At 41.2% G+C, this 27042-nt stretch overlaps 1 protein-coding gene across 1 annotated transcript in view; it reads left to right on the top strand.

Annotated features, from left to right (window-relative positions):
- lrrfip1b (leucine rich repeat (in FLII) interacting protein 1b) overlaps positions 1-10538 on the top strand; it is a 27372-nt gene extending 16834 nt beyond the window's left edge. Inside the window, exons 7-19 of the mRNA XM_083684803.1 lie at positions 16-93; positions 1051-1086; positions 1317-1442; positions 1690-1860; positions 2334-2426; positions 2667-2759; positions 2970-3062; positions 3587-3731; positions 7282-7331; positions 7577-7691; positions 8005-8084; positions 8276-8380; positions 8629-10538. Coding sequence (XP_083540929.1) covers positions 16-93; positions 1051-1086; positions 1317-1442; positions 1690-1860; positions 2334-2426; positions 2667-2759; positions 2970-3062; positions 3587-3731; positions 7282-7331; positions 7577-7691; positions 8005-8084; positions 8276-8380; positions 8629-8739 — 1296 coding nt within the window. The 3' untranslated portion in view covers positions 8740-10538. The remainder of the gene's footprint in view (positions 1-15; positions 94-1050; positions 1087-1316; positions 1443-1689; positions 1861-2333; positions 2427-2666; positions 2760-2969; positions 3063-3586; positions 3732-7281; positions 7332-7576; positions 7692-8004; positions 8085-8275; positions 8381-8628) is intronic.
- Positions 10539-27042: the final 16504 nt, after the last annotated feature.

Raw genomic sequence — 27042 nt, 5'->3', positions numbered from 1 at the left:
TTCTGTGCTTGCCAGCCTTCGGACTACAGCGGTTTTCTGGGCTCAAACTCTAGGGCCTCGTCCAGGGCCAGCTCTGCCCGTGCCAGCCCGGTGGTGAGCTTTCTTCATCGGTCACTCCCTCTTACCAGCAGCCCCTGTTTTAGGCCAATTTCCTTACAGCCTGTCTTTTTTTTTTGTTACGTGACATTAATGACCACATGCATTAACCTCTAAATGAAGGTTGTATTGCCTAGACTTGAGATCCTATGTGTACCAAGATGGAGTTGATAAACAGCTGAAGGAACTATGTAGTGCCCTCTGGTGGACATCATAGAGACTGTAGCATTGGTACAAGTGTATTTTACAGCCAATAGAAGTAGGTTCTGAAGAGAACTCCTAGCCTGCACAAAATTAAGTGGAAGCATTGGTGTGTCGGTGACACTGACAACTCGCCTGCAGCCTGGAGTACATTTGCCTAACTATAGTGTGCAGTGGTTCAGATGGTGATACTAAGGGTTATTGCATGACCTTTAAAGATGTGGTTCAGCACCATTTTTGCAGTTATCTGTCAGTTTTGTAAGATTTGTTTATAACCCATAATGAGTTGTTTAGTGTCCTGTGTGGATTTCATTCATTAGCAGAATACAGTTCAGTTGTTAAAGGGGCTATCTGGGATTCAAACTATAACAAAGTGCCCCCCCCCCTTGTTTGGTGAGGGATGAGGGATGAGGCTGGAGAAATGTAACCTCTCAATTTCATAGAAGGAGCTATGGATGCAAGAACTGACCATCCATGAGATCAAAATTATAGTTATAACCATGTTTTGGAGCTGTACAGTGTTTGTTTACACACAATGGAGTAAAACAAGCTTATATTTTGAATTCTGATCGGGTAACACAGATGAACTAAACTAAGCATTTATAAATTACTTTCTGTAAGCTATACATCATGAATTTAAAAGTCCAAAAATGATGTACCAATCCCAGATTGTCTCATTAATATACTCTTTCCTTATCCTGGTCTGAGTCTAACCAGTGTCTCTTATGCATGTCTTTGTGCTTTCATCTACAGGTGGAGGAAAGGTCAGACCGGGACTTCCTGGAAAAGGTACAGTATATGTCAAGGCACACAAAGTGGAAAATCTCTTTAGAAGGAAATCATGTTGTGATGAATACAGTGGAATCTTCCTATCCCTCATGCCTGTACCAATCCAGTGCTTTCTCATCCATAAGGATTAATGAGCAAGTGCACACTTAGGGTAGAAGGGTAAAGAATCTGAATTTAGTGCATGTTGTGAGAAAAACAATAACAGTGCCCTTGTCCTGTTTTCCTCCCAGGGGTCCAGGACTGCCTCTACCCTCTCAGCTGCCACCCTAGCGTCATTAGGTGGGCCTTCCTCTCGGAGAGGCAGTTGTGATACCTCCTTCTCAGTTGAGACGGAAGCATCCATTCGAGAGATAAAGGTAGGAACATACACCCGGGCCAGAGAGGGAGAAGGTCCCTGTTGTCTTTGTAGATTTGAGAAACATTTTGTGCATTCCACGACTGAACTTGAATCATACCTACATGGCTTTATTTGTGTGAGTCAAAGTCAAGTAAATCTTTACTATCGCCAAGGGAAATTAAGTTTGCAAGCAGAATGAAACAGTTACTAACTGCAATTTATTTTTTCCCCTCACCCCTTCCTCCCTTTTTTTCTTACCCCGGCAGGACTCCCTGGTGGAGTCGGAAGATAAGTATCGCAAGGCCATGGTGTCCAACGCCCAGCTTCACAATGAGAAGTCCAACCTGATGTACCAGGTGGACACGCTGAAGGAGGCTCTCATCGAGCTAGAGGAGCAGCTGTGGGAGTCCCGCCGCGAGTATGACGATAAGGCCAAGGTCAGACAAGAGCCACCATCTCACTCCACTCACTCAGTGAAGCTTGCTGCATGGTCCCTGTGTGTACCTCAACGTGCCTGAAATGGGTGGAGCTATTTTTAGCAACAATGTGCGTTCTTGTGTTCATAGTCCCTTGCAGTCTTGTGCTCTGAAGTCTCCCAAATTTAAGTCTTTGAAAGTAGCACGTACCCAGCACGGGGACAATGGCGAGACACTTACTGTAGCTGGAATCATAACCATGACAGAATTTGATCACACTTTACATGAAGTTGCACTATACCTGTGTAGTGATGCCGTAATTACCTAGAAAACAATGTTGTATTGATGTTCTTACATGTTACAATTACATAGTAATTGCACATTTCAGAGATTTATTGAAAATTGCCCATGTCTGGAGCCTGTTGAATTTTCTATTCATGAATTGACCTAAATTGAAACGGACCCCCATCCCTGTCTTCTTCCACCTCACCCAGGAGTTTGAGAGGGAGAGACACGCACACAGCGTGCTGCAGTTCCAGTTTAATGAGATGAGGGAGACACTGAAACAGAGTGAAGAGCTGCTAACTGTGAGTACTCAGATTAACACACAATTCCTGTCAACAACACTCTAGATATAATGTACTAACACTGGCTCAGTTCATACAATCCATTAATCTCTTATATTCCAGTAAAGGTCACTTGCATGACTGGGTCTTTCGCTATACTCGCTATAGTTCCTTTTCCTCCTGCATACTCTTTTGCTTGCTGATTTTCCCGTCTCCTCTGTCCCTTCGTCCTCCTTGCTTTTCATCCTGCCCCACGGCCAGGAGGTGGGTCAGCTGCGTCTCAAAAGGGACAGCTGTGCTAGGGAGATCTCTGACCTGCAGGAAACCATGGAGTGGAAGGAGAAAAAGATTGGGGTATGATGCTAATATGCTAACGTCCTGTTAGCATGACCTCTGCTGGAAATGCAATTCCATTCCTCAGTCAGCTTAACGCTCCAAACTGGCCTCTACATTTTCTCTGTATCTCCTCTTTTACCTTTTGCTGCTCTCTTCCTTCACCAACTGTGTTTCTCCTGCCTTACTAACTCCTCCTCCTCCTCCTCCTCCTGCTTGGGTTCGACACAGGCCTTAGAGAGGCAGAGGGAATACTCGGACGTTGTGCAGAACGAGCGAGATCAGCTCAGGAATGAGGTGGTCCATCTCAGAGATGCTCTGAAGGTACAGAGTCAGTGCTGTGGATCAATGTTTACTCAATTATAATTTCAAAGAGGCCTCCACATGTCAGGAAACAGTAGAACAAAAGACAATACTGTATGCCAAACATTCCAAAATGATACGATGGAGCACTTAAAAAGCAGGAAAAGATAAAGAAACAAGCTTTCTTCAAAATTGAAACATGCAGGTATAGTCCCAGGACACGTATGTGTATGACTACCTAATCTCTTTCTGCCCAATGCTGAGCTGCTGTGAATCAATTCTATTTGGGAAGTTTCTCAGGGGTGTCCCAATCGTCTCAATGCTCCGGAGTACCAGAGTAATATGTTGTTATTGTCTCCACAACTCTCATTTTGTGTTCTGCATTTAGCACAACCCTCATTTGAAGTGTATACTGAATTGATAAGTCATCTAGTGGAGTATAGCATAAAGGTTTTGACAGAAACATTTATTTTTCTGATTAATGTGTGATAGGCACGCTTTACATTAAGTTGCTATGGTTTATTGTGCTGTTCTTTCTCAATCAGAAACATGGGATAGTGCTGTCACCTGAAGTAACCACAAATGGGGAGTCAGGACAGGATGTGATTGATCGGCCTTTTAGTGCAGACCCTGCCTCCCGATTGGCCCAAGAGTCCCAGCCACCTCATATGGGAGGTGAAAGCATGCTTGGTAAGAACCCGTGGATGATATTGCTTATATCTGATCTCATTAGTTCTACATAATCATGTAGAACTGTGGTGTTTTTCACCTCACTTGTCCTCAGTGATTTGGAATAATAACTGTTAGAAATGAGTTTCATGTCTGCATGATTCATATTCCACTGTTCCATGTTTTCAATTGGTATTTGAATGGGGTAAATATTTTTTGTAATTCATTTTTTGAAACCGACAAACATTTCTGCTCACCTTTTTTGCAGCATCACCCACCAGCGGATTATAATCATTTTCTTTAATCCCTTTGAGTAATTTGTTGATTTTGCATTGTTCCAATTCACCTGTGATCAAAACCTTGATTCCACTCCCTTGCTATAGTACCAATTGATTTCCACTGAGCAATCGTTGAATTTCTCAGCTTGAATTTACGACCATCGCTAACCAAACCACTCACAACTATCACTAAGCACAGTCTGAAGATTGACCTCTGTTTGGTCTTCCAATCTTCTCCCCGTGGTCTTTCAGGCAAAACGATGGAGATGCAGCCGGAACATACCGACGTGAGGACACCAGAGGGCAGTAGACTCACAGTGGAGGCTAAAAACTACTTACATGGCCTGAAGAGGTCACAAACTGGGGCAGAATCACCAGACAACTCCATCACGGCTGTAGCTGTCAGCATAGATATGTCTGGACAGCAGATGTTCTCCACCTTTACAGAGGAGACAAAGACCATCCCAGATCAGATCTCACATAAATCATTAGATTATGTAGAGATAGATGGACAGAACACCCCAGAGCATTATTTAAAGAGTGACCAAATATTGGCAGAAGGGTCACCAGCTCTCTCACCTATGATTTCAGACGAGTTGTTGAAATCTGATTTGACAGAGGAGGTAGGGCCAAATCAGATTTTTCACAAACCATCACATTTAGAAAAATATGGACAAAATACTTCAGAACATCAGGTAAAGTTTGATCAGTTAATGGCTGAACAGTCACCTGACCCAACAGAGAGGGTAGGCTTCAGGCCAGATCAGATTATACAGAACACAACAATTGACATTGAGAAAGATGGACAGACTCTGTGTCAGCCCGAGAATTACCAACTCAATACAGAAAGCTCTATAGAAGTAGTGCCAAGTATCACAGACAAACAAAGGATCTCTAACTGGAAAGAAGAGGTGGAGACAAGCTCAGCAGAGAACAAGCAAGATCAGATCCTTTCGGAGCATCAGAATGGTCAATTCATTACAGAATATTCATCAGATCTCACATCTGCTACCTTTGAAGAAAAGGTGAAACCTGACGGGCCAGAGTCAGGGAGCAGAATAGATCATCTCTCTCTGGAGCCATTTGATGCAGAAAATCTGAAACACAATACTTTGAAGGATCAGTCAAATAATGCTGAAGTAATACCAGAAAATTCACTGAACCTGATATCCATTACTTCTGGCCTTGATGAAAAGGACACACTTGACTCAACAGCCAGGGAAGAAACCGGAACAGACCAGCCCACACAGGACACATTACAAGATCCTGAGAAAGATAGAGGGGGTACTCAGGAGCATCAATCAGAGAATGATCAAGAAACAACAGAAACTTTCACGGATCCCTCAAGTATTCATAACCCGGACAAAAAGGTGATTCCTGATTTGTCCAAGATTTCAGAGACCAGCCCATCAGAGATATTGCCAGGAGCTCATGATGATCTGGAAACATGTGTTCCAGGCCCAACAGAGGAAAAAACAGAAAGTCTTCAAGAACTTAAGGTAAATTCACCAAATGTGGATCTAACATCGAGGATCCCTGATTCTGGTGGAGAGGCGATTCCTGATATGATGAAGGTTGTTGTGACCAGTCGAGACCAGATCCTGACACAATCTCCCAGTAGTTCATGTAAATGTAAATGTCAATGTGGTTCAGAGAGACAAGAGGAGAGGAACATTCAGAAGGAGCAAGAGACGATGCAGGAGCAGCCAGAGAGGGTTCAGGAGGAACAAGAGAGGATCCAGGAGGAGCCAGAGAGGGTGCAGGAGGAGCCAGAGAGGATGCAGGAGGAACAAGAGAGGATGCAGGAGGAGCCAGAGAGGGTGCAGGAGGAGCCAGAGAGGGTGCAGGAGGAGGCGTTAACATGCACACCAGCAGCTGGAGATGACCAACCTCATTGTAGCCTTGATGGAGCCTCATCAGCTTCCATCAGATATATTGACAGCTGTGAGGAAGCCATTCTGCTTGTCGAAGAGGAATCAGCGGTTGTCCAAGAAGGACAGCCAATAATTGAGGCTGTGGAGGAGGAGACCGAGCGTCCCTCTCTGGAAGCAGCTCAGAAACCAGAGAGTAGTAGAAGAAAAGACTTCCCCTGGGGCAGTAGAAAAGGCAAGGGCAAAGATGAATGTGTCATCTCTTAGTTTTACAGCAACCCAATCAGTACATAAAAAAGACTCACCAGCAGCTGCTACGTGCACTCAAAATGCACATTCATTTATCTCTGACTGTGACTGCACACAATCTGTGTGTTTTATTTGTCTTACAGTAAGGAAATTGAGTAAAAGGTCAAACATTTTGGAAAATGTCACATTTCAGAATTGTATTTAAATCCTGTTACATTGACACTGCACAAGGTTTGGCGTAGAGTATAATGAATATAAGATTTGTCCAAATGTTTTTAAAGCTTTTAAAATTCCAAAGCTTATGATTGTCTCTGTATTTATTATGCATATTGCAATATGGATGTACTGTCTGCCATACCTACACTAGAAACAACTTTCATTTAAAATCGTAATGCATGCTTGAGTTGAATGTGCCTTAAATAAATGTACCTGGTTAAAGAGCTAGTGCTTCTGTTTTGTTTGTTTACATTTACTCTGAAATGAAATTATGATTTTGTGTTTTTATGACACCTCGATTTGCACACTTGCATCCTGGACCAATCTTGATGGACAGCTATTTATAATCAAATCCAAGTAATGGTTCAGATGGCAATGATGATGGATCACTTCGTACCTTGCTATTTCTGTTGTAACTTGATTAGAAATGATTGTGAAAGTGCAGTACATGCATGGTCCCATCAAGCCTTAAAGTTGTTGGTGTGTGATTTTAACATTCATTTGCATGGGTCAGCTATCCCAAACCTGTTTCTTACAGACATAAAGTACCCCCATCATAAAGCAGTGGTAAGGAACTGTGTTCATGGGCTCTGGTTCTCAATCAAATGCAGATAATCTATCAGGTGGATTGATTTGAAAATGGGAAAATTGTGATGATCATGGGTAATTCAATGTTATCAATGATTATAGTTTTCCCTTTTGTATAAAAAGACAGACTAGTAACAACATTACAATACTGTCAGTTAATTGAATTGAATAGTGTTGGATAAACATTATTAATGTAGCAATGTATTTGTGAGACACAAATAATTAATCAAGTTATAAATTTTTACCCCAACCATTCGGATTTGATTCTGTTGATTTAAAGCTCATGTTTGTTTGTATTTCAAAACACTTTGATTGAACTTTGACCCCAACCCTTTGAATTGTGTATTAAAGTTCATGTTTGTGTTGCAGAGCTCAGGCTGAGAAAACTGGTTGATGAAAGGGAGAGTTTAGTGGATCAGGTGAGTGCATTGTTCACATAAATCAAATAAAACCGCGGTAACACTTTACATTAAGTTGCCCTTAAATGTATGTAACTACTTAGTAATAACTGTGGCATAAGCATTGCACTTGCATCACAACTTATGAAACTGACGTAATTACAGTCTAGCGGAATCAGTTATTACACAAGGGTAATGCACTGGGATATTTGGTGTCACCTTTGATGTTCAAAATCATGTTGAATGGAGTTATACTGATTGTGTAGGTGAAGAGGCTGAAGTCTCAGCTGGAGCAGAAACAAAGGAATGGAACCGAGGGGTTAAGTTCTGAGGAGGATGGCCTGGAAAATGGCATGGACCCCCACATTCTAGACTTACAGAGTGAGTGACACGTCTCGGTCACATTCTAGACTTATCCTTTATTTTTTTGGGCCAGTAGTTTTTTCCCAACCATTTGACATCAGCAGGTTATACTGGGCCTCAGTGTTCTTTACTTGATCAGGTCACATAGACAGGATTAACATCTCACCCAATTTGTTTGAGATTTTTATCCTATTACCCTATTTTACCAGGTATTTTTTCTGTGATTTATTGTGACCTGGCCAAGATGACAGTTTGTGAGGAAAGTGCACATGTTGCACGCTTGTACATAAGAATTGCTAAAACTGCTTTGTTATTTCTTTGTTTTCTACAGGGGATGCCAACAGGCAGATAAGCGACCTCAAGTTTAAACTTGTGAAATCTGAGCAGGAAGTCACAGCTCTTGAACAGAATGTAAGTGGCATGACAGTCAGTAGAAAGGTGTTACTTCCATATAAACTTGACCAATTGCACCCAATGTAAATGTAAGAAATATTAAGGACCCTTCAAAGAGGAAGTCTATGTATGTATGTAGCATTTACCATTAAAAGCCAAATTCTTTCCTCTTAATCTGATTATTCACACATCGTTTGTGTGCTCTCCAGATCTTACGGTTGGAGGGTCAGGTGACGCGCTACAAGTCCGCCTCGGAGAGTGCAGAGAAAGTAGAAGATGAGCTCAAAGTGGAGAAACGCAAGCTGCAGCGAGAGGTAGGCTAATGTTGGTGTTTGTAACCTCTTAGTTATTCCTGCCTTGATGTTTGCCTTGATGTTTCATCTTCTCTCTCAAACCATGATTTGCTCACCCTCTCTCTCAGTAATGACAGAGAAAATTGCACAGTCTTATACTCTATTACATTTGTTCACAATGAACCAACGTTTTGCACTCAGTGCCTTTGTCAGGCTTCTCTCGCTCTCTCTGTGTCACACACACACCATCTTCCTCTTTCCTTCTATAGCTGAGGTATTCCCTGGATAGGATAGATGAGCTGGAGGCCAGTAACAGCCACCTGTCCAAGCGCCTGGAGAAGATGAAGGCCAATCGAAGCGCCCTGCTGGCCCAGCAGTGATGCCTTTCACTTGGGTCCCCAGGCCCCCTGGTCCCTAGTCACTGCGGCTGTGTGCATCTCTGACCTCCCCCTGACCATATCAGTCATTCTCAAAACACACAACCAAACTAAGAGAAAACTTCAAGCAAAAGCTCAATGAAACATCATCCGCCACTATCACAGGTTAATGTCCTGTGCCATGTTTTCACTATCTGTACAGTAAACAATGAAAGCCATCCAGCAATTGACCCAGTCACACAACCTTTCACATTGTCCTTTCCAGCACTGTTTCAGCAACTATGGTGGATGTGTTACCAGGCCAGTGCAGTACAGCTCAACTCGGCTTCGCTCAGTTTGGCTCTCCGGTGTACATGTAGGGTTTAGTGTCTCTGGACTCGAAGCATGAGACTGCATGGAAGCAGTGTGGGAGAGAGACACGGAGAAGGGTTCTGACGAACCCAAGGGACACTAATGAATTGTGGACATGGGATTTCTCCATAGGAATGCAGTTTAATTCCTAGGTGGCCATTGACTGGGAACTTCATTGACTGGGAACTTCTGAAGGGGCACATTCTACACCCACACACAGACAGCTAAATGGACCAATTCTCTTCCCACTGTAGCTCTTATTTCGCACTGTGCCATGACCCTCTCGAAACCTATTCCCGGTCTGCTCTCTCTCTCTCTCCGGCACTACCTCTCGCTGCCACTTGGGATTGAGACCATTGTCCGAAGCAATTAGGTTCATTCACAGAGAGGAGAAACAGAAATACTGGAATGGCTAGCGAGTGTTTGAGTGTTTTCATGCATTGTCTTTGTCTTTTGTCTTTCCTATAATTTTACGTGAAAATGTACTCTGTTAATCTCCTGTATCGCCAAGCCAAACTCTAATGTTATTGTGTGAGGTGGTGTATGTTTGTTTTTATGTTTTATATGTGTTATGTATGTCTCCTTTGGTATGACCTGGCTAGTGGTATGGGTATGTGACAAATACATATTGGAAGGGTGGAAAGGAATCTGGCACAAAATAAATCAGGAACATCAAGCACATCTCATGTTTTCTTTTTCTTTTTTTCGTGCCACTTTAAAAAAGACTATGAAGGACATTATAATGGCACTTGGGAAAACACCAGCCTTTTAATGTCTGAATATTATGACCTTGAGCAATTAAAATGTATCGTTGACAAATGACAACATAAGAAAAAAAAATCATTTGAATGATGTATTGCAATAACAAGTTATTTTTTGAATGTATTGGCTATTGTATTTTAGCACTTCAGATTCAACAGCGTGTCAAGACCTTATGCAGATGATACAGTAAACGTAACATGGTCAGCATTCCACATGTCTGCTTGTCAGTCTCAAGCATGGGATGCCTTATTGAATCTCAAAATCAAGGCTGATGGGGTGAATACCCTGTGGGATGTTCAGTTAAGCTTTGGACGTGCCCCCCTTCCGACCCCTCTACGTTTGTTACCCTCGGACATCTACAGCTTTGGGAAATTAACTGCACCACTCTGTTTACAAAAGCTTTAAATGTTTGTGTTTTGATTGCCCAAAAAGGAAGCTAATTGTAAACTATGTGCAATATTTAAACTGTCTTTTTGGAAGACTAAGTAACTGTCTGGAGGTTTGGTCTATTCTATTTCACTTCCTGTTTGTTTGATTGGACATGGAATTTCTCCATAGGAATTCAATTCAACTCCTGAACCAATTGGAATTAAGGTGGAATTGACCAACTGTAGTACTGTCCTCGATTTATTTAATAAATGTAGAGGGTGATTGGACTTCAAGATGGCATTGACAAGCGCTAGATTAAACTCATGCAAAAAATCTGCTAAAATGTGTCTCTCCTCTTTTGTTCACCAAGCACTAAATGTACCTGTATGCACCTAACCTGTCAAGATCTAATATTCTAATGCTTCAGAGAGGGGTAGAATAATGCTTTAGAGTTGTTAGGCTACTTATGTTATGTTGCTATTTGAATGGGATGCAAAGTATTTTGCTCTCATATTTTCAGTAGTGTGTCAGTGTATGAATAGTGTTCAGGTATTGATATCTATGATTTTGTTTTCAAACAGCAGAGGGCAGCACAATCGTATGCTTCATCCTTAGCAGAATCACTCAGAGCTTTTCTGTAAAGGTATGCTCAGTGGTGATGTTCATAGCTTTAGATTTTTTAGACCCATGATTTTGGGGTATTGGAGGAAAATATTGATCTTCAGGAGTTATGTAAGGTACTGCATGCAGACAAGCTGCAACTGTACATTCCCAGCAGCTGGGAATAGATGTTACCGCACCATAGATCTAGGATCAGATTACTCTAACCCCAAACCCAGCATAAACCATGAGGGCAGTATTAAGTACCTGACACTTAATCAGTCATCTCATTCCCAGGCACTTCCACTCAAACACTGGGAAGGTCTGGTGGACCAACGTGTCAACCTTGGCCTTTGTTTACCCACACATCAAATCATCTCCCAGAGTGCTTGCACATCACACGTTTCAGACACGATTTGGAATTATGCCTCGCAGTCATGTGATTTGCTCACATCAAATAATGACTGTTACGTTATAGTATAAGGTTGAAGCAGAGTGAGTGAGTCAAGTTAAGGTAGTTTACAGAGAGTATAATGAGTAGTGTACAGGTGCACCTTCATGGAATTAACTCCATACAAGACACTTGTGGGTGAGAACATACCCTTTCCAGGGACACATCTGGGTCTTAACCCATTCACTAAATTAACCCCTTAGAGCACAACTGCCCTGTTAAATGAAGAACATACCCTCTCCTGATACACACCCTGGTCTTAGCCCATCATTCATGAAATTAGCCTCTTACAGGACAATGACAAATACTTCACTCAGTAAATTCACTACCACTATGGCCAGGTTTGATTCGTTGTTATTCCAGGCTTATGTGAGCGGGGATGAGGATACTGGATCAGTGGTTAGGGACAATTCTTCTACCTATTTCCTAACAACAACAACAACACACACACACACACCGCTTTATACCTGGAAGACACATAATGAAATAAATATACGCACCTAAGGCATTGCAAAGTGTGCATTCTAAGATATTTGACACCAAAGCCCTTCAGATCTGCTCTTCAACTGACAGAGGGGAGCGGTAATGGATACAGAAGGGTGTGAGGAGGAGTGCTAATGCAGCCATTGAGGAGCTGTCCCTGTGACAGGCTGAGTGAATTAGCACCTCTTGACAGCTCTCCCAAGCGTAGCCACCGCCGCCGGCAAATACTTCCCTCAGGATGCCCCCTAGCTTCCTCCAGAATGCGGCACCAGATCCACAGAGCAGACAGAGAAAAACAGGAAGTTCACTCGTCCTCCGATGGGAAAAAGCCACTAGTTAGGAAGCTGCTGCTGCACATGTGTCTGGGCTGTTGATACAGATCTGTGAAGACAGGAAAGAGCCCCCACTTCTTACATGCCAGGCACATCCTCCTCAAAGTCAGTGTAGAATAAAAACATGTTTCTGTACTGTATGTCAGGGGTAGAGCCTTGTCTAAATGATGGCTTCTGAATATGTGTGAAGACAGGAAAGAGTCCCCACCTCCCCCATGCCTGGCACATCCTCCTGCTCTCCTGGAGAGTCTTCTGAAGGACGTAATCCTTGTCCATAAGCAGAATAGACACTTTACTTAGAGCATACATTTATAATGCATTTACTGTTAGAAACATAAAAAACTGCATTATAATTAGGGCTGTGAGTCAACTGCTCGTTAATGCAAATATCTAATGGTGTGGGGGATATTTTCTTGGCACACTTTGGGCTAGTATTTGGGGACAGGAATATGTGACTTCACTTTACTGGTGAACCTGAGAAGAAAAAATATTGATTTCTATTTCATTCATTCTAATTCCCCATCCCCCACCCCTGAGCTGTAATTTGAACACTGATTTGTTTTTCCCTTGAACATTGAATGACTTCTGAAAACAGGAAAGATGCTTCTATCCACGAAGTTGGCTGTAACCCAGTTCCAGTGAACTTTAGAGGAAAGCAGTATGATTAATCATAGACCCTGCATAGTTGGCAGCTTTAGACCCCCTGTGCTTTGCCACAGAATGTTTATTGCAGAATATTGTGCCTATGTAGTATCCCTTATCCTCAAATTGTTAGGGTGCAAGGAAATCCCTTGGGCCCAACTGTAATACTTTAAAAAGAAGACACATTCGATTCCAGAGTCCAACCAAGGTTAACCATTTATTACAGGTCTGCAGGAGAGAGTCAAAAACTGCTGTCTGTTCAGAGACCAAACTCTCTGGCAGAGACTCTCTTTCTCAAACTCTTAGAGAAGTTGTTTTCGAGCAACCCTTTTATACCGGATATTTTCACATATGCACATTTCAATAACAAAAGGGTTCCTTTAGGTCAGTGTAGACTTGCACCTAGGTCAGTGTAGACTTGCACCTAAGTCAGAGTGTCCCCACCAGCAGATAGAGCCCTCCTGGATAGAGATAAAGCGATTGACTTAATTTGTACCATTACTGCATAGTCATTCTAGTTTTACACAAAATCACAAATTAGTATAATACAGATAAGATCATAACAGAATCATCCAACAGTGTCTATAGACTGATCATAACATAATCAGATTTGAACTGTGTATGACTGAACAATATGTGATCATCATGACATGGTTATACCGATTGAAATAGATTGTTGCATGGCTATAATGATTATAACAATATAATAAATGACAGATGAGAAATATGTCTCCCCTCACACCATATACTGTACCTGTCCCAGAATTGTTTTTATATGGGGCTACCCAAAGAGACATGCATACAGACTCACAGCTGCTTAAACGTGATTACTCTGTCCCGCTCTGTTCTCTGCACTTGTAGTTTAGAGCACGCCTAGGTTTTACCTTGAACTAACCCTAACCCTAACCCTGAACAATTGCACTGTTCTCCAATAGTCACCTCACTTTCCATGAGGGGTCAGATAAATTGTGTGTTAGCCAAAACAAGCAAAATAGAAGTTTTAGGTCACGCAAAGGCAGGAGAAACACTCCAATTGATACATTATTATGATATTTGAAAATGTGCATTGATTTTACCATAATGTATAACTGCTGTGAGTTTCTATTTGAATGTTTTTTTTTTATTATGTATTGTGTAATTACATATCATGAGTGCAAAGCATACAAAACAGTACTACTACAGAGGCTCTCCTTAAACTGCACTCTATAAACTAAACATAACTGAAACTCACAGATATCATTCCGTTTCGTTCTACTGTAATTCCATTAGACCAGGGACACTTTTTAATTGCTTATTAATTCAAACAAGCAACTTTTAATCACTATGAAAAGGATGTAGGCTAATTCTCACCTTTGAAATGATGTCATTCACACCATGACCATAGTTAGCCTATTGATCCCGAAAACATGGACATATCCTCACACTGACAATTCTGAAAATGACAATGAATTTGACTGTCAATGTGCTTCTAATGCTAGAAGTGTAACAATTATGTAGTCTTCTGTTTCAATATTTGAAAATAAGGCAGGCCATTTTTGTTGATCTAATCTGCTATCTGTATTTCGGCCTATTAGCGGCAGATGACACCCTGTCACGCACATTTAAGCAATAACAACAGAAGAGGAAGAATGGGGCAGTTACCATTGATCAAACAGTAGAGAAACCTTAAGTGCAAACTTTCTGTGCGAAACAGGTAAATGCATGATTGATTTGACAGAGCAATCACGATTCAGGTTCTGTTTACACCAGCAAATTGCTCTGCTACAGTAGGTGACAGAGCAGTAGCCCCCATAAGTTCTCTGTTGTTACATAACAACAGACCGACTCCCACAATGCATTGTGTGTGATTGAGTGAGCTAGGTCATAAGAGGCACTGCTAAACACATCTAGGGAAATATTTGAAATGGTTTCAAATATTAGAAAAACTTGAAGTGTGTTTTTGCTTGTCAGGCACAATGGAAGCAATGGAATAGTCTCAGAAGTGCAAACGCTGCATACAAGGCAAGCCAAATCAAACATTCTAAATATGTATTTTGGTCTTTTTTAAGACACTACCTGAGTGAGGAGTTTATTTGTAGTCATCAATCACCACCACAACCATGTCAGAGCAAGTTAGATTTTATACCCTCAAGCTAGTCTTCTGTTAACATAGCCAACAGCTATCAGTAGAGATCTCTATCAGAAAGATATTACTTTTCCCGTTGATCCCGTTACCCTGCATGGCCAGAAATACATGCCCCAACCTGCAACCCTCTCTAGTAATTCCACCAAGTGTCTTCCTTCCTGCCAGTGTTGATTCAACGGTGTGACAGCACCTCTCAAGAAAGCATATCCTCTATCTGGCAAGATCTTCGGGCAGGATTGAACACAATTATATATCAAAGAACCTAAGTGTTGTAGTCTACAGTGAATTCATCTTGACAGTTCAATCAAATGAGTCAGACAGTTACGAAAAACAAGACGTCTTTCAAGACACAAAAAATATATACCTAAAGTATACTTAAGTATTATATTTCTAGTATACCTGAGTTAAAATGTACTTAAATATATTAAAAGATACTAAAATGATCCAGCTTAAATTGTACTAAAGTTGTATTTAATATACTCAAATTGTAAATTCTGTAGGTTTTTGGCATATTAAGTATACTTGAAATATGTTAAACTTGACTCCTCTTCATTCATTATTACGTATACTTACAATAGATTATCTGAGACACCCTTAGAATGTAATCTTATGCCATATTAAAAGCTACTGTCAAATAGTATGAAGCATATTAGAATACTTCATATTTATATTACTTACTTATATTACATACTTATATTAGAACACCATCAATTAGATAAGAAATGCATTGGTATTTATGTTTTTATTTTAATATTCAATCTTTAATAATTCATTGAGGTTAAGGGAAACCTGACAATTTACCATGCAACACTGTAACACTTGCAGCAGGTCAACTGCCAAGAAAAGCAGCCCATAGGCGTCTGACTAATGCATGAGGCTAAATGTAATACTTTGTCTTGGTATTTTAAGTTATGGTTAGAAACTTAATACACAAAATGTTACTTTTTTAAAAGTTTACAGTCCAATATTAAAATGAGCACTGAATCCAATTAATAACCAACTGTTTAATTGTAAACCAAGAATTCTGGGTAATATGTAAATGACATGAAATATACTAAAAGTTTATTAACATTATATTCTAAACATACTTCATACCATATGTTTTTATTCAACACTGTAGATTAGATTAGATTGTACATTATTGTCTGCTTGTGCAGAAATTAGTTTTGCCTCACATGCTCCAACAAACAGGGTGTGAAACTGAAAGGGTTTACTCTCAAGCCCAAGACCACCAAGATCTAGCCACAACTGAGTTCCTCATTCCTCAGAGGTGCAACTGCATTGCAATTGAAGGGCCAGGTTACCGAACATTCTGTACCGTCTCTCAGGTGCATTTGTTAGATGTTAAACAACACTTTTAAGGAAGTATAGGATTACAAATTCAAGTATACTTTTTGTAAGTACTGTATACTATGTTATAGTGTGTGTGTATATATATAGAAGTACAGAAGTACAAAGTCAGTACAACTTTTAGTGTACTTTAAGTAAGTATGGAAAATCATGAATATATTTTAAGCATATTATTAATGCTATTATTATGCTTTTCTGCTTGGGTTGACTCGTTTCTTAAGCCTCATGGCCTCAGTTAGTGCAACGAAGGGTAGAATTATTCTGCTGAAAACCAGATTACAATGTTTTGACTTTTTGATCATTACAGTCACATTGCCCGATTGCATTTGCAGACGTTTGTTTGTGTGTGTGTGTGTGTGTGTGTGTGTGTGTGTGTGTGTGTGTGTGTGTGTGTGTGTGTGTGTGTGTGTGTGTGTGTGTGTGTGTAGTACAGACCACAGAGCTAATGGGTTTTGCCTAATGTACAGTACTCTCAAGTGCCTGTGCTGGCTGGTGGGGCATTAGAGGGTGAGCGTGAGCTGCATCATTATCACATGGTGGAATTACCCCTTTTACAGTAATATGTGTATGAATCATGCACGCACACGCGCACACACACACACACACACACACACACACACACACACACACACACACACACACACACACACACACACACACACACACTCAACTGTTAACTGTCATCACAATAACATACAGTCTAAGCGGCTGAGTAAATAACACCCAAAACAAAATCAGTTTATGTGGAGACAAATTGGATGTTATTCCATAGCGCAACATTAATTGCTGATATAGACAGTGGCACAGGCTAGTTGTTAGCATTTTAGTTGTCTGATAAGTCCTCTAACTGCAGGATCGCGTGACATCATATCTCAGCCAATGTTGCCTTTCACAATGTGAGTGGAATTATGGGGGGTTATGGAGAATAAAGGGATAGCATAAAAGAGCAGTTGGAGTTGGAGAGCAGAGGCCCAGTGCTTGGAGTGGGTCCACATTTCTCACAGCTTTTTGCCTGCCTAGGGAAATTCTGCAAAGAGAGCGAGAGCACTTTCATGCAACTCAGCATGTATCCTCTCTGTTTGATTCTGATCCACAGTGTAGTCCAGGGTCTCTATGGCCAAATACACAAGGCTCTCATGATGGCTTTACTGTGAAGAATTTGATGGATGAACAGAAATCCTATGCCAATTCCACAGACAAAACAGTCAGCTTTGATAGAACTAGGCCAATGACGCAGACCTGTTCTCAACGACACAAAAGCTGAGAATGTGTTTCACCCATCTTAAATGCAATATCAACATCTATGGGAATCGAGGTCGAAGTTGCCGTTTATTATCTTGTGTAGAATTACCCTACTAGTCCCAATCCTAACCATAAATCACTGAACCTGCATCAGTGAGTTACTTTCGGGCAAATTCTTCCCACTCCGGCATGTGTCTGTGAAGTCAACCCATCAGAGTGCCATAGTCACAGCTTAGAGTATGTAAAGTCTGAAGTAATTGTATGACTCAAATACCCTCTAATGGAGTTCTGAGAGTTCTCCTCTCGTCATACAAATGATCTGCTATGCAGAACACGTTCCTCTTGAAACAACCATCGTCATTACCAGGAAACGTGATGTGCCCTGGTTCCTGGAACATCCCGTAAATCTATGCAAATCTGCCAGGGGCAGAGGGAACTTTACTCACTGCTCTGTTTCTGTACCAGCCACACACACACACACACACACACAGACACACACACACACACACACACACACAATCCTGCTGTCCGCCCCTCTGTGGAACCTCTAACAATAGGAATATTACGTGTCATGGAGCAGCTTTCCGTATCCGCCTCCCCCTCTGTTCCCACAGTCTTCTCCTGAGCCTAACCAGTCCCTTTGTGATCTACATGGACGGTTCCCAATGAACTTCCACATTGATTATCCAGAACATTGCTTCCAAAGCACTAGCTTATGTGTTTTTGCCGCTGTTAATACTTAATACTCAAAATTTAAGTTGTATCATCAAACATATGTAGATCCTGATACATTTCACTCAGCTTCTGTTATGGCTCACTGAAATGCAAATAGATTTCACTATCAAAGAACCTGTGAGAAAAAATAGTGATCTATTTGCATTTCGGCCTAACTATCCCACGGCTATCGATTCACCACCTAAAATCCATTGATTTCTCTCTCTCTCTCTCTCTCTCTCTCTCTCTCTCTCTCTCTCTCCTTTCACACACTCCTGTTTTCTGATTATTAACCTGTCTCTCCTAGCATAGATAGCTTCCTCCAACACCCTTTCACACTCAATTATCACCAAACACAACCTTCCTCCCTTTAACCTTTCTCCTGATTGCCCAATTTCTCAATGTCCTCACAGCCAGAGATACAGAGGACGGGGAGGGTGTGGGGGGAGTATTTTGACATTTACAGTATATGCTGTGTTGCAGCAAACACATTAACACCTCATCAGCGGTCAAAGCTTGCCAAGAAAAAAATATGTTTGGTTTATGCAGAGGGAGTGAATTCAATGCATTAAATTCAGGGGGGAAAGACGTGACGGGAGACGAGACAGAGAATGCATAAAGAGCAGAGGATGGATGCAATCAGTCACAGCAATTTAGTCAGCTGCTAGTTTTATAACCAGTCCTCCAAAGAGAAGGTACCGTTGATTGCTGGTTCCTGAGACGAAAGGTTGAAGAGCAGTCAGGGGTATTATTCAAGTGTTTATACTATATTGCACAGCTCCTATTGTGAGTTTTGTACTGTAGAGTTGTAATGTTTAAGCGCAGCAATTGTCTCTTCTACTTGTGAGAAGTTTCTGTATGGCGCCTGTGCCGGTGCTGCTGCTCAGATCTTTAACTGACTGTGGATGAGAGAGCGTCTACTACAGTACATGAATAGAACATCAATGTAAAATCTATACTGACTCTACTCACATTCGGCACATTAATATTATTATGTACAGCTCATCTCAAACTCAAGCTGTTAGCTCAATGGACCAGAGAGATAGCGATCTATGAATTACTTTCCTGTGAAACTAGTTCCCTGTTTCACAAAGGTGTTTCCTGGTGACCACATGTCTTGGATATTGGCATCGTGTCTGCCCTGTGTCTGTTTCTTTGTCTCTCTGTATCTCCCCCTCTCCATCTTCCTCTTTCTCTCCATCTCCCTTTGCCCCCCCCCCCCCCCCCCCCCCCGCCCCATCTCTCTCAAAGCCACAGAAACTCACAGACGGAGTCCCTGCTTCGGACTGTAAATCAATGGATGGAGGCCATTTATAATCTCGCTGACGGTCGATATATTGCTTTCATTTGAGGTTGGCAGCTGCTATCAGTCTGTCTGGCGCTCTGTCACAAGACAGCCAGAGCCTGCTAGAGCCCAGTGAGGCAGCTTCATCACTAACACTCAGTGGCTCCTAATCCTTGTCTAGTACAAAATATAGGTATGGGTCTGTCCTATGTCTATTATTTGTTTGGTAATTGCTGTGTACAGTACATATCATACCCCTTCATTACTAGTGACACATTTGCATTCTGCAGGTCACTGTGGCTCCCAGTGCAGATAAGCAAAACAATTGAGATACCGGTAAGTGAGATACCGGTAATAATCTTCTTCAAATCTCAATTTCCTCACGTCACTGGATTGTTTGGAAAGAAAGTTTCTTGGAACATGGACAATGGTAGGGTGGAATACAAATATTCCTGACCTTCTTAAGCATACAAAGAAAATGTTTGGAACATTTGTAATATGCTTGAAGCTGTTTGCTATTAAAAGGGATTGTTTGACCTCATATTCATAATCTCCAGCACTAAGGAAATGACTTAATGAAATATCTTATGATATTATTCAGATGTCATTCCAAAACTACAGCCACAAACACACTCCCACTGGCTGGAACCTTTTTCTGAAAAGGTTTCTGAAAATCAATCAATACTTTTTTTTATTCTTTTTTTTTTTTTTTTTACTCCCAATGACATTATAGGGGTAATTTCCTCAGCATCCTTTCTCTTATCGTTTTTGCAGAACATAGAAATTCCCAGTTTTCACATATGTAGACACTGCTATGGTACTGGATATAATGGAAATAATGTAGAAAAAAAGTGTCTTTAATGTATATATTCTGGAAATAATAATTTAAGTCATAATATTTGTGTGCTCATGCTAACAGTGGGCTATTACCCCTAATTTGAGTCTATACCATAATCAACACCATTTGTAATGCAGAACCACTCTGTGGTACAGTATATACAGAGTTACAATAAATCCTCTCCACAGCCTACCCCATCGCTCTCACCCCCTCCCTCTGGAGGAGCTTCTGGGAATCTCTCTTCCTATTTCCTGGCCAAGAGGTCCCATCGCAGCGGTCCAATCTGATACCTTCACTCATGTTGACCTTGGCGTAGTGAGGTTTAACAGGAAAGATGAGCTTTGTCAACCCAGATCAACTAGTAAGCAGCCTGTGGGATGGGGAGATGGGGAGATAGGGCATCACCGTGGGAAAATGTTAGAGATTTTCATAGTTAGACAGTGATACAACAACAATACTTATACAACTTTTCTTATAATAACAATGTGATGGTTGACAGCCATGATATATTTTCCCATGGTAAATTACTCTTTACCGTTCCATTTAAATGATCACTGCACTCATTGATAATAATCATCACCCTTTTCTTTCCCTATATCCATGTGGGCAACTACTAGACAAGATTCACTTCCCCTTTTCCCCTTTTTGATACATCATATGTGGTGGATTAGCAGTGCATTGAACCCCTGTGATAGTTATAATATTTCCAATTCTAGAGCAATACAGTACTCAAACGTTATGAACAACATTAACTACTGTAGTTTATTTTTGACAAGCGGTGCATCTGCGTAAATCATCTATTGTTCGCTGAGATTTGCGAGATGCCTGCAGTGATGTCTTGAGTATAAGGATGAAATTACAAGTGACTGACGTCACAGGTGAGGTGGTCAAGACATTTTGCTGACCCTAGTTATGCGATCCCACATTGGCTGCAAAATTGAGACTATTATGGTCTAAGGTTTAAAACATGGCAGAAGGTATTAGCAATAACTTGGTGCTTGGGGATGGAACTACCACTTAAAAATAAATTGTCCAGCCCCTACCAACACCCATTACTGTGAGGAGTCTGTTGCAGATCAACTCTTGCAGTCTTCCAAAGAGGGTGTTTGGGTGTTTTCAACAATAACCATCCAATCAGTCAGTACGTGTAGCTGTAGCCCAGGCTGAATGTCTCAGGTTTGCTGGCTCCTGTAATTTTAATGACGCTCATCCTGTGTGTTCCAGATGTTCAGTCACTCTGAGTCAGTTTGTTAGTGTCTACTGTCACTCTGGAGCTGTTGTGGGAATAGCTGTCACTGTCTGCTTTGGTCTCTGAGCAAGGGACTGACTACCTGCAATCTGTTACCCATTATGGAGCAAAACAGAATAGTTACTGGGCTATCAAACTCCTTCGCAAATTCTGTAATTTACCTTTGTTTTGCATCTTTGTGCTGAGCCCTTTGAAGAAAGAGGATTAGGTCCCATCATTATGTCCTCGGTAGAGAGGTGAGTGTGTGCGTGTGTGAATGAATGTTTGTGTGTTTATTCATAAAGACCATTCCAAATGAGCAGACTGAAGGAGACCTGTATACAGTACTTACATGTGTGCAGTGTATCAACATGGACAGGATGCCTCAACAATGGACCAACTATGGCACAAGTGTGTCTGCCTTCCAGGAAAACATTTGGGTCAGCCTGTAGACAGGAAGACATACAAGATAAGGATTGCAGATAAGTAAGCCAATGCTCTGATAGAATACATCAGGCGGATGGGCCAGGAAATATATAGAAACTCTCTGCAGACTGTTTTTTTTTTAACAAGCTGTACAGCAATGTTTCATTGTGTTTGTAATAGCAAGCCATTACATGTTTACAGTGAAATGAGGCCAATTTGTCTCAAGAACATAAATTATCCAACACAGGTCTGCAATAGAAGGAAAAAGTGCAGCTCCAACTCAGCAGGCAGAGAATGGTGTATATATTTGACTGAATACAATTCAAGTTGGGGAGAGGTATGTGTGTGTGTGTGTGTGTGTGTGTGTGTGTGTGTGTGTGTGTGTGTGTGTGTGTGTGTGTGTGTGTGTGTGTGTGTGTGTGTGTGTGTGTGTGTGTGTGTGTGTGTGTGTGTGTGTGCGTGCGTGCGTGTGTGTGTGTGTGTGCAAGTGTGTGTGTGCAAGTGTGTTCATGTCTTTTCGTGTGTGTATAGCAAAGACATTACTGCTTACTAAAATTCACTCTTTACTCAATGTTGTCAACAGTATTTAATCATTAGACCAATTTATAGCCATCCCAATCCTTTAGCTTTCATATGACAGGTGAAAAGAGAAAACCAGTGTACCTTTTTATTCTCCGGAGCTTTTTCCAGAAATTGCTTGCTGACAGAAAACAATATGTCACTGACAAGGGCTAGCTCAGAGAGATGCAGACAATTCTAAGCGCAGAGGGGCATTAACATAATAGTGGGTCTTAAAATAAATCTTGGAAGTAGCACAGAAGTAGCACACGGCTCCCACCCACCAACCACTCTAATGGGGCTAGAGAGCTTTCAGACAGACAGCTGGAGAGCACTGAGCACCACATGAAGCCTAACTCCGACCCATTTGAAAGAATGGCCACGGAAGTATAGGACGGATGAATACAGGGCACAGGTAATTGGGCAGAGTGGCCCGGAGCAGTAATTTGCTGCTACAAAAGGATGCCTACATTTGAGAATTTTCTCACATTTGTGGCTAATGTTACAGATGGGCAAGGGAAAGAGAGAGAAAAGAGGGGAGAGAAGAGAAAGAAAGGAGACAGAACATTCTGCTAGGGATAATGATATGAATTGGTTCGGGAGGCAGAGGGATAATGAGCTCATTACAAGAAACCCTCCCAAGTTCTTGATTGAGGCCACAGGTAAAACAGCATGGATGTTTTTTTTGTATGGGTGTTTCTTCTGGACACAGATTAAGCCTAGAATGAAAGATTTATCATATAACATAATCATCAAATTGTCACAAAATAGAATCATACATGTCAGGTGTGTGATGGAGTCAATGCACTGGTCATGCAAATATGAGAGCATATTGAGATCCTTCCTAGTAAAATCTCTCGTTAGACATTTTCTCTTGCATTGTACACTCAAATAAGAGACTTGTTTGTTTTTCATCCCTCTAAGACAACAACATCATTTATTCTCTCTTAGATAAAAGAAATGGCCAGATACGAGATCAGGATATGCCCTTAGGATTGAACAGCGCGACTAAGGTTTGTGATGGGTTGATGAGATTAACACCTCGGGTATACAGGCAAGGAAGGGCGATACAGAACAAATGTTTGGGCCCACTGCAGGCTGCTTTAATATGTGAAACCCAGGTGCAGAGGGTGTCAAATACAATTCACTACTTTCTTTGATCATTTTAGTCTTTTAACCATCAAATGGCAAACAGTGTCGTCTGATCAATTAATTGATTACTCCTCTGCAATGAGAATTTGAATGGGCTCCATTTGATGTCCAATCTTTTTCAACCAATGAGAGATTCATATCCGTTGCGTAACCTGCAACATTTCATTCTCATGCAGTCTGACACAACATAACTTGTGTGCAGACATTTCACAAAGTCACCATCCCTTCAGGCCAGGTCATTGTATGTCAACCTGTGCTTTGCTCAGCCGTCTGGATAACGAAAACAAATAATGTTGCTATCTTTTCTTTCAAAGTGACATTGAACAGTGAACCGGCTGACACTAAACCTAAGTCATCTTATTTGAAAGTTGTACATTTTGGAACCAGGTGACTACTCTCTCTCTCTTGGATGGATTTTGATTGAATGTGGTGAAATGCTTGGCACGCACATGTTTGCACAGTGGAAAATGTCATTTTCCCCTCTCTTTTTTTCCTTTCCTCATCCTTTGAAATCCCTCATTCAATTTCTTTCCTCTGAAATTTGTATTAGGCATATTGTAATCAGGTATTTTTGCATGCAGCTGAGTCAAATTAGGATAGAAAGAGGAAGAGCATTTGCATAGTTATTCCTTGCAACACATCTGTTTATCTCTTTACCACTGCCATCCTTGTCAGGTAAGAATTATGGATTGCATTTGACCTTTGTCAAACCGCTTTACATAGTATGGGGATAGCTTACCTTACCAATCACAAATGTACAGTAGCACTCACTGGAAGATGCACTGAATATACTTCACTGTATATGCCATTCAGCCAATGTTTTGTCCAAAGCAACTTATGGTAGCCTTAAGTAATGACATACATTTTTGTGAATATGGTCCCAGTGGGAATTGAACCTACCTAGTGTTGTCAGCACCACACTCTTACTACAAGATCTTGGCTGTATTTGAACATTTTTATGTGAAAGATTGAAATCACACTTCCATCCCAGCATATGAAAGATTCAATCAATATCATTGTATAGCACTCCTCAAACCCCATTTCATCATCCTGATGGTGAAATTCCATTTCAAACTGTGCAGATCATCTGCTGCTGTTATTCTCCTCGAGCTTCATTCAATATGAATGCACCCACATCTCCTTCTGTCTTTTGCCTTCACATATTTATGAGACACAATATAACAATTTCATGAGGCTTGTGCTAAAGGGAAGGAGAGTAAAGGTTCTAACTAACAAAAGCTTTATATGCAATATCATTTCCCAAAGGAATGTAATGTGAATGTTCTCACTAGTCACAAACAGGCTGAATCAGCATTGTTTTCCCATTATGTTGGTATACTTTGGCAATGTGACAACAGTGTGTTGAATCAATGTGGAAGATGAATTGGGTATAGTCATCAACATCAAATTTCATCAAATTTCTTTAACAACAAAAAAAGACAATGAAAGGCTAGCATTTAGTTCATTTCACATTAGATTCATGTTGCATGGTGCTTTCTTTCCTTGAAGTTGTCTCAACTTGTTCACTAATCAGGGGAAGTCCTTTTTGGCATGTTTTGCTCAAGGGTGAATTGTGCCCTTGAGTGAGAGTGAGCAGGACCCATGTAAATACTTCGAAACAATGTATTCTTCTGAAATAAGATGGACATGCACACACACGCAGGAAAATGAGGAGAAAAAAAGTCCAACTTTCTTTCAACTAGTGAAAAGTCTTATGCAACAATGTAACTTACTCCAAATGAATGTTGGATCAATGTTTCACATTGTGAAGAGAGAGGGAAAGATGAAACCATGTGTTCTAATCAGAATTCCGTCAGGACACTTGTTGAAAGCAAAAGAGGCTTTTTCAGTGGATGAAAAGAACTGGATATTTCAGTGGAGAGCACACAGCCTTTAAGGGTTAGTGTTGCTAATTAAGGCTAGGTTCATTCAGATTCCAGGCGAGGAAACGATCACATTGGGCCAGTGTAATACAAACACACTCATTCACGCACACACACACACACACACACACACACACACACACACACACACACACAAACTTCCATCATTACCAAAGTTGTCATGGAAACAACCTAGTTCCGGCTGGCACCAGGCTTGTGTGCTTGCATTTTCAGGGTTTGAACTAAACAAAGCATTGGGGCTCTGCCCAGGGACTGTAGAGCATGAAATGTCCCATACTGTAGCTCCCATGAGGAGCAGTAACAGCTACATTAGTTTGAAGGCTGGGTATCAACAACATACCCTGTCAAGAAGTCTGACAGGTGCATAAATAGCCATTTACACTGCAGTGAGCCACTGGAAAGTAGAGTAGAGCATTGTAGGGATGGTAGTAATATCATGCCACTGCAGATGCTTGTACTGAATCATACAGGTAAACAGCAGGGTAAACAGAAGACTGTACTACGGTACACTTTAAAAAAAAAGTTCGACCTGGAACCAAAAAGGGGTTTTCAGCTCATCTTGTGGGAGAACCCTTTGAAGAACCCTTTTTTTATACAAGTGTATTTTGACTACTATTCTATTTTGAGAATATCATCCCTATCCTTCAAAGGCCCATTCCATCTTCATACAGTGCTCAGCTTCTGATAACAATATTACCTGCAGGGTCGAGCAGAGAACAAGGGATTTGAGGAGAGAGTGACAGCTAGTTCACCGGTTTGAACTGGTTCTACAGTACCTGCACACGTTGCCAAACCAAAACAGAGGACTGTTTTGGGAATGTTGCAAGCACCTTTGATCTCAACTAGAGATTACCAGCAAGTGGATGTGTTTTGGCAATAAGGTGAATAGATGTATCCTACCCCAAACATTTACATTATATTCAGACTAAAGGCATTATTAATCCTGTCGCGTTTGTCTTTCTTGTTCCTGCACCTCGACCACTGCTGTGATAGGGTGGGTGGCAAAGCGCCACAGGGTTTTTCTCCATTTGTTTCTATGGGAGAGATAGTACACCCCTTTGGCAGTGGGCCTTCGAGCCTGGTGGGAAGGTTCAGAGTGGTGCCCTTACATGGTATTTCTATTACATGCAGCACTGTTCAGCTTGGTTGGAGCATCTGACAGTTACTGACCCAATATGTGGGCTTGAGGGGACACATGTCATAACCTTGGACAGGACAATTATGACAATGATGAACATAGGCACTTTGGCTCCCTTCTGCAAAAATAATATTTTGTCATCTGACTGAAAATAATTGCAATTATGTAGGTCTACTTCACTTTGAAAGGTATTCTAACAAATCCTCAATGCCATTCAACTTCACACAAATTTGAGTATAATCTTGTCCAAATTGAAGATAAGATTGATAAAAAAAAAATAGGTTGTGTGGTTATCCACTGTATACATTTTGGATTAGATAGATATGGTGTTGACAGATAAGACAGATTGTGGTCCT

This window comes from Argentina silus (genome assembly GCF_951799395.1).
Source record: "Argentina silus genome assembly, chromosome: 14".
In the NCBI taxonomy this organism is placed as follows: domain Eukaryota; kingdom Metazoa; phylum Chordata; class Actinopteri; order Argentiniformes; family Argentinidae; genus Argentina; species Argentina silus.
Note: the sequence above shows the minus strand (reverse complement) of the source record. Positions and strands in the feature narration are given on the sequence as shown.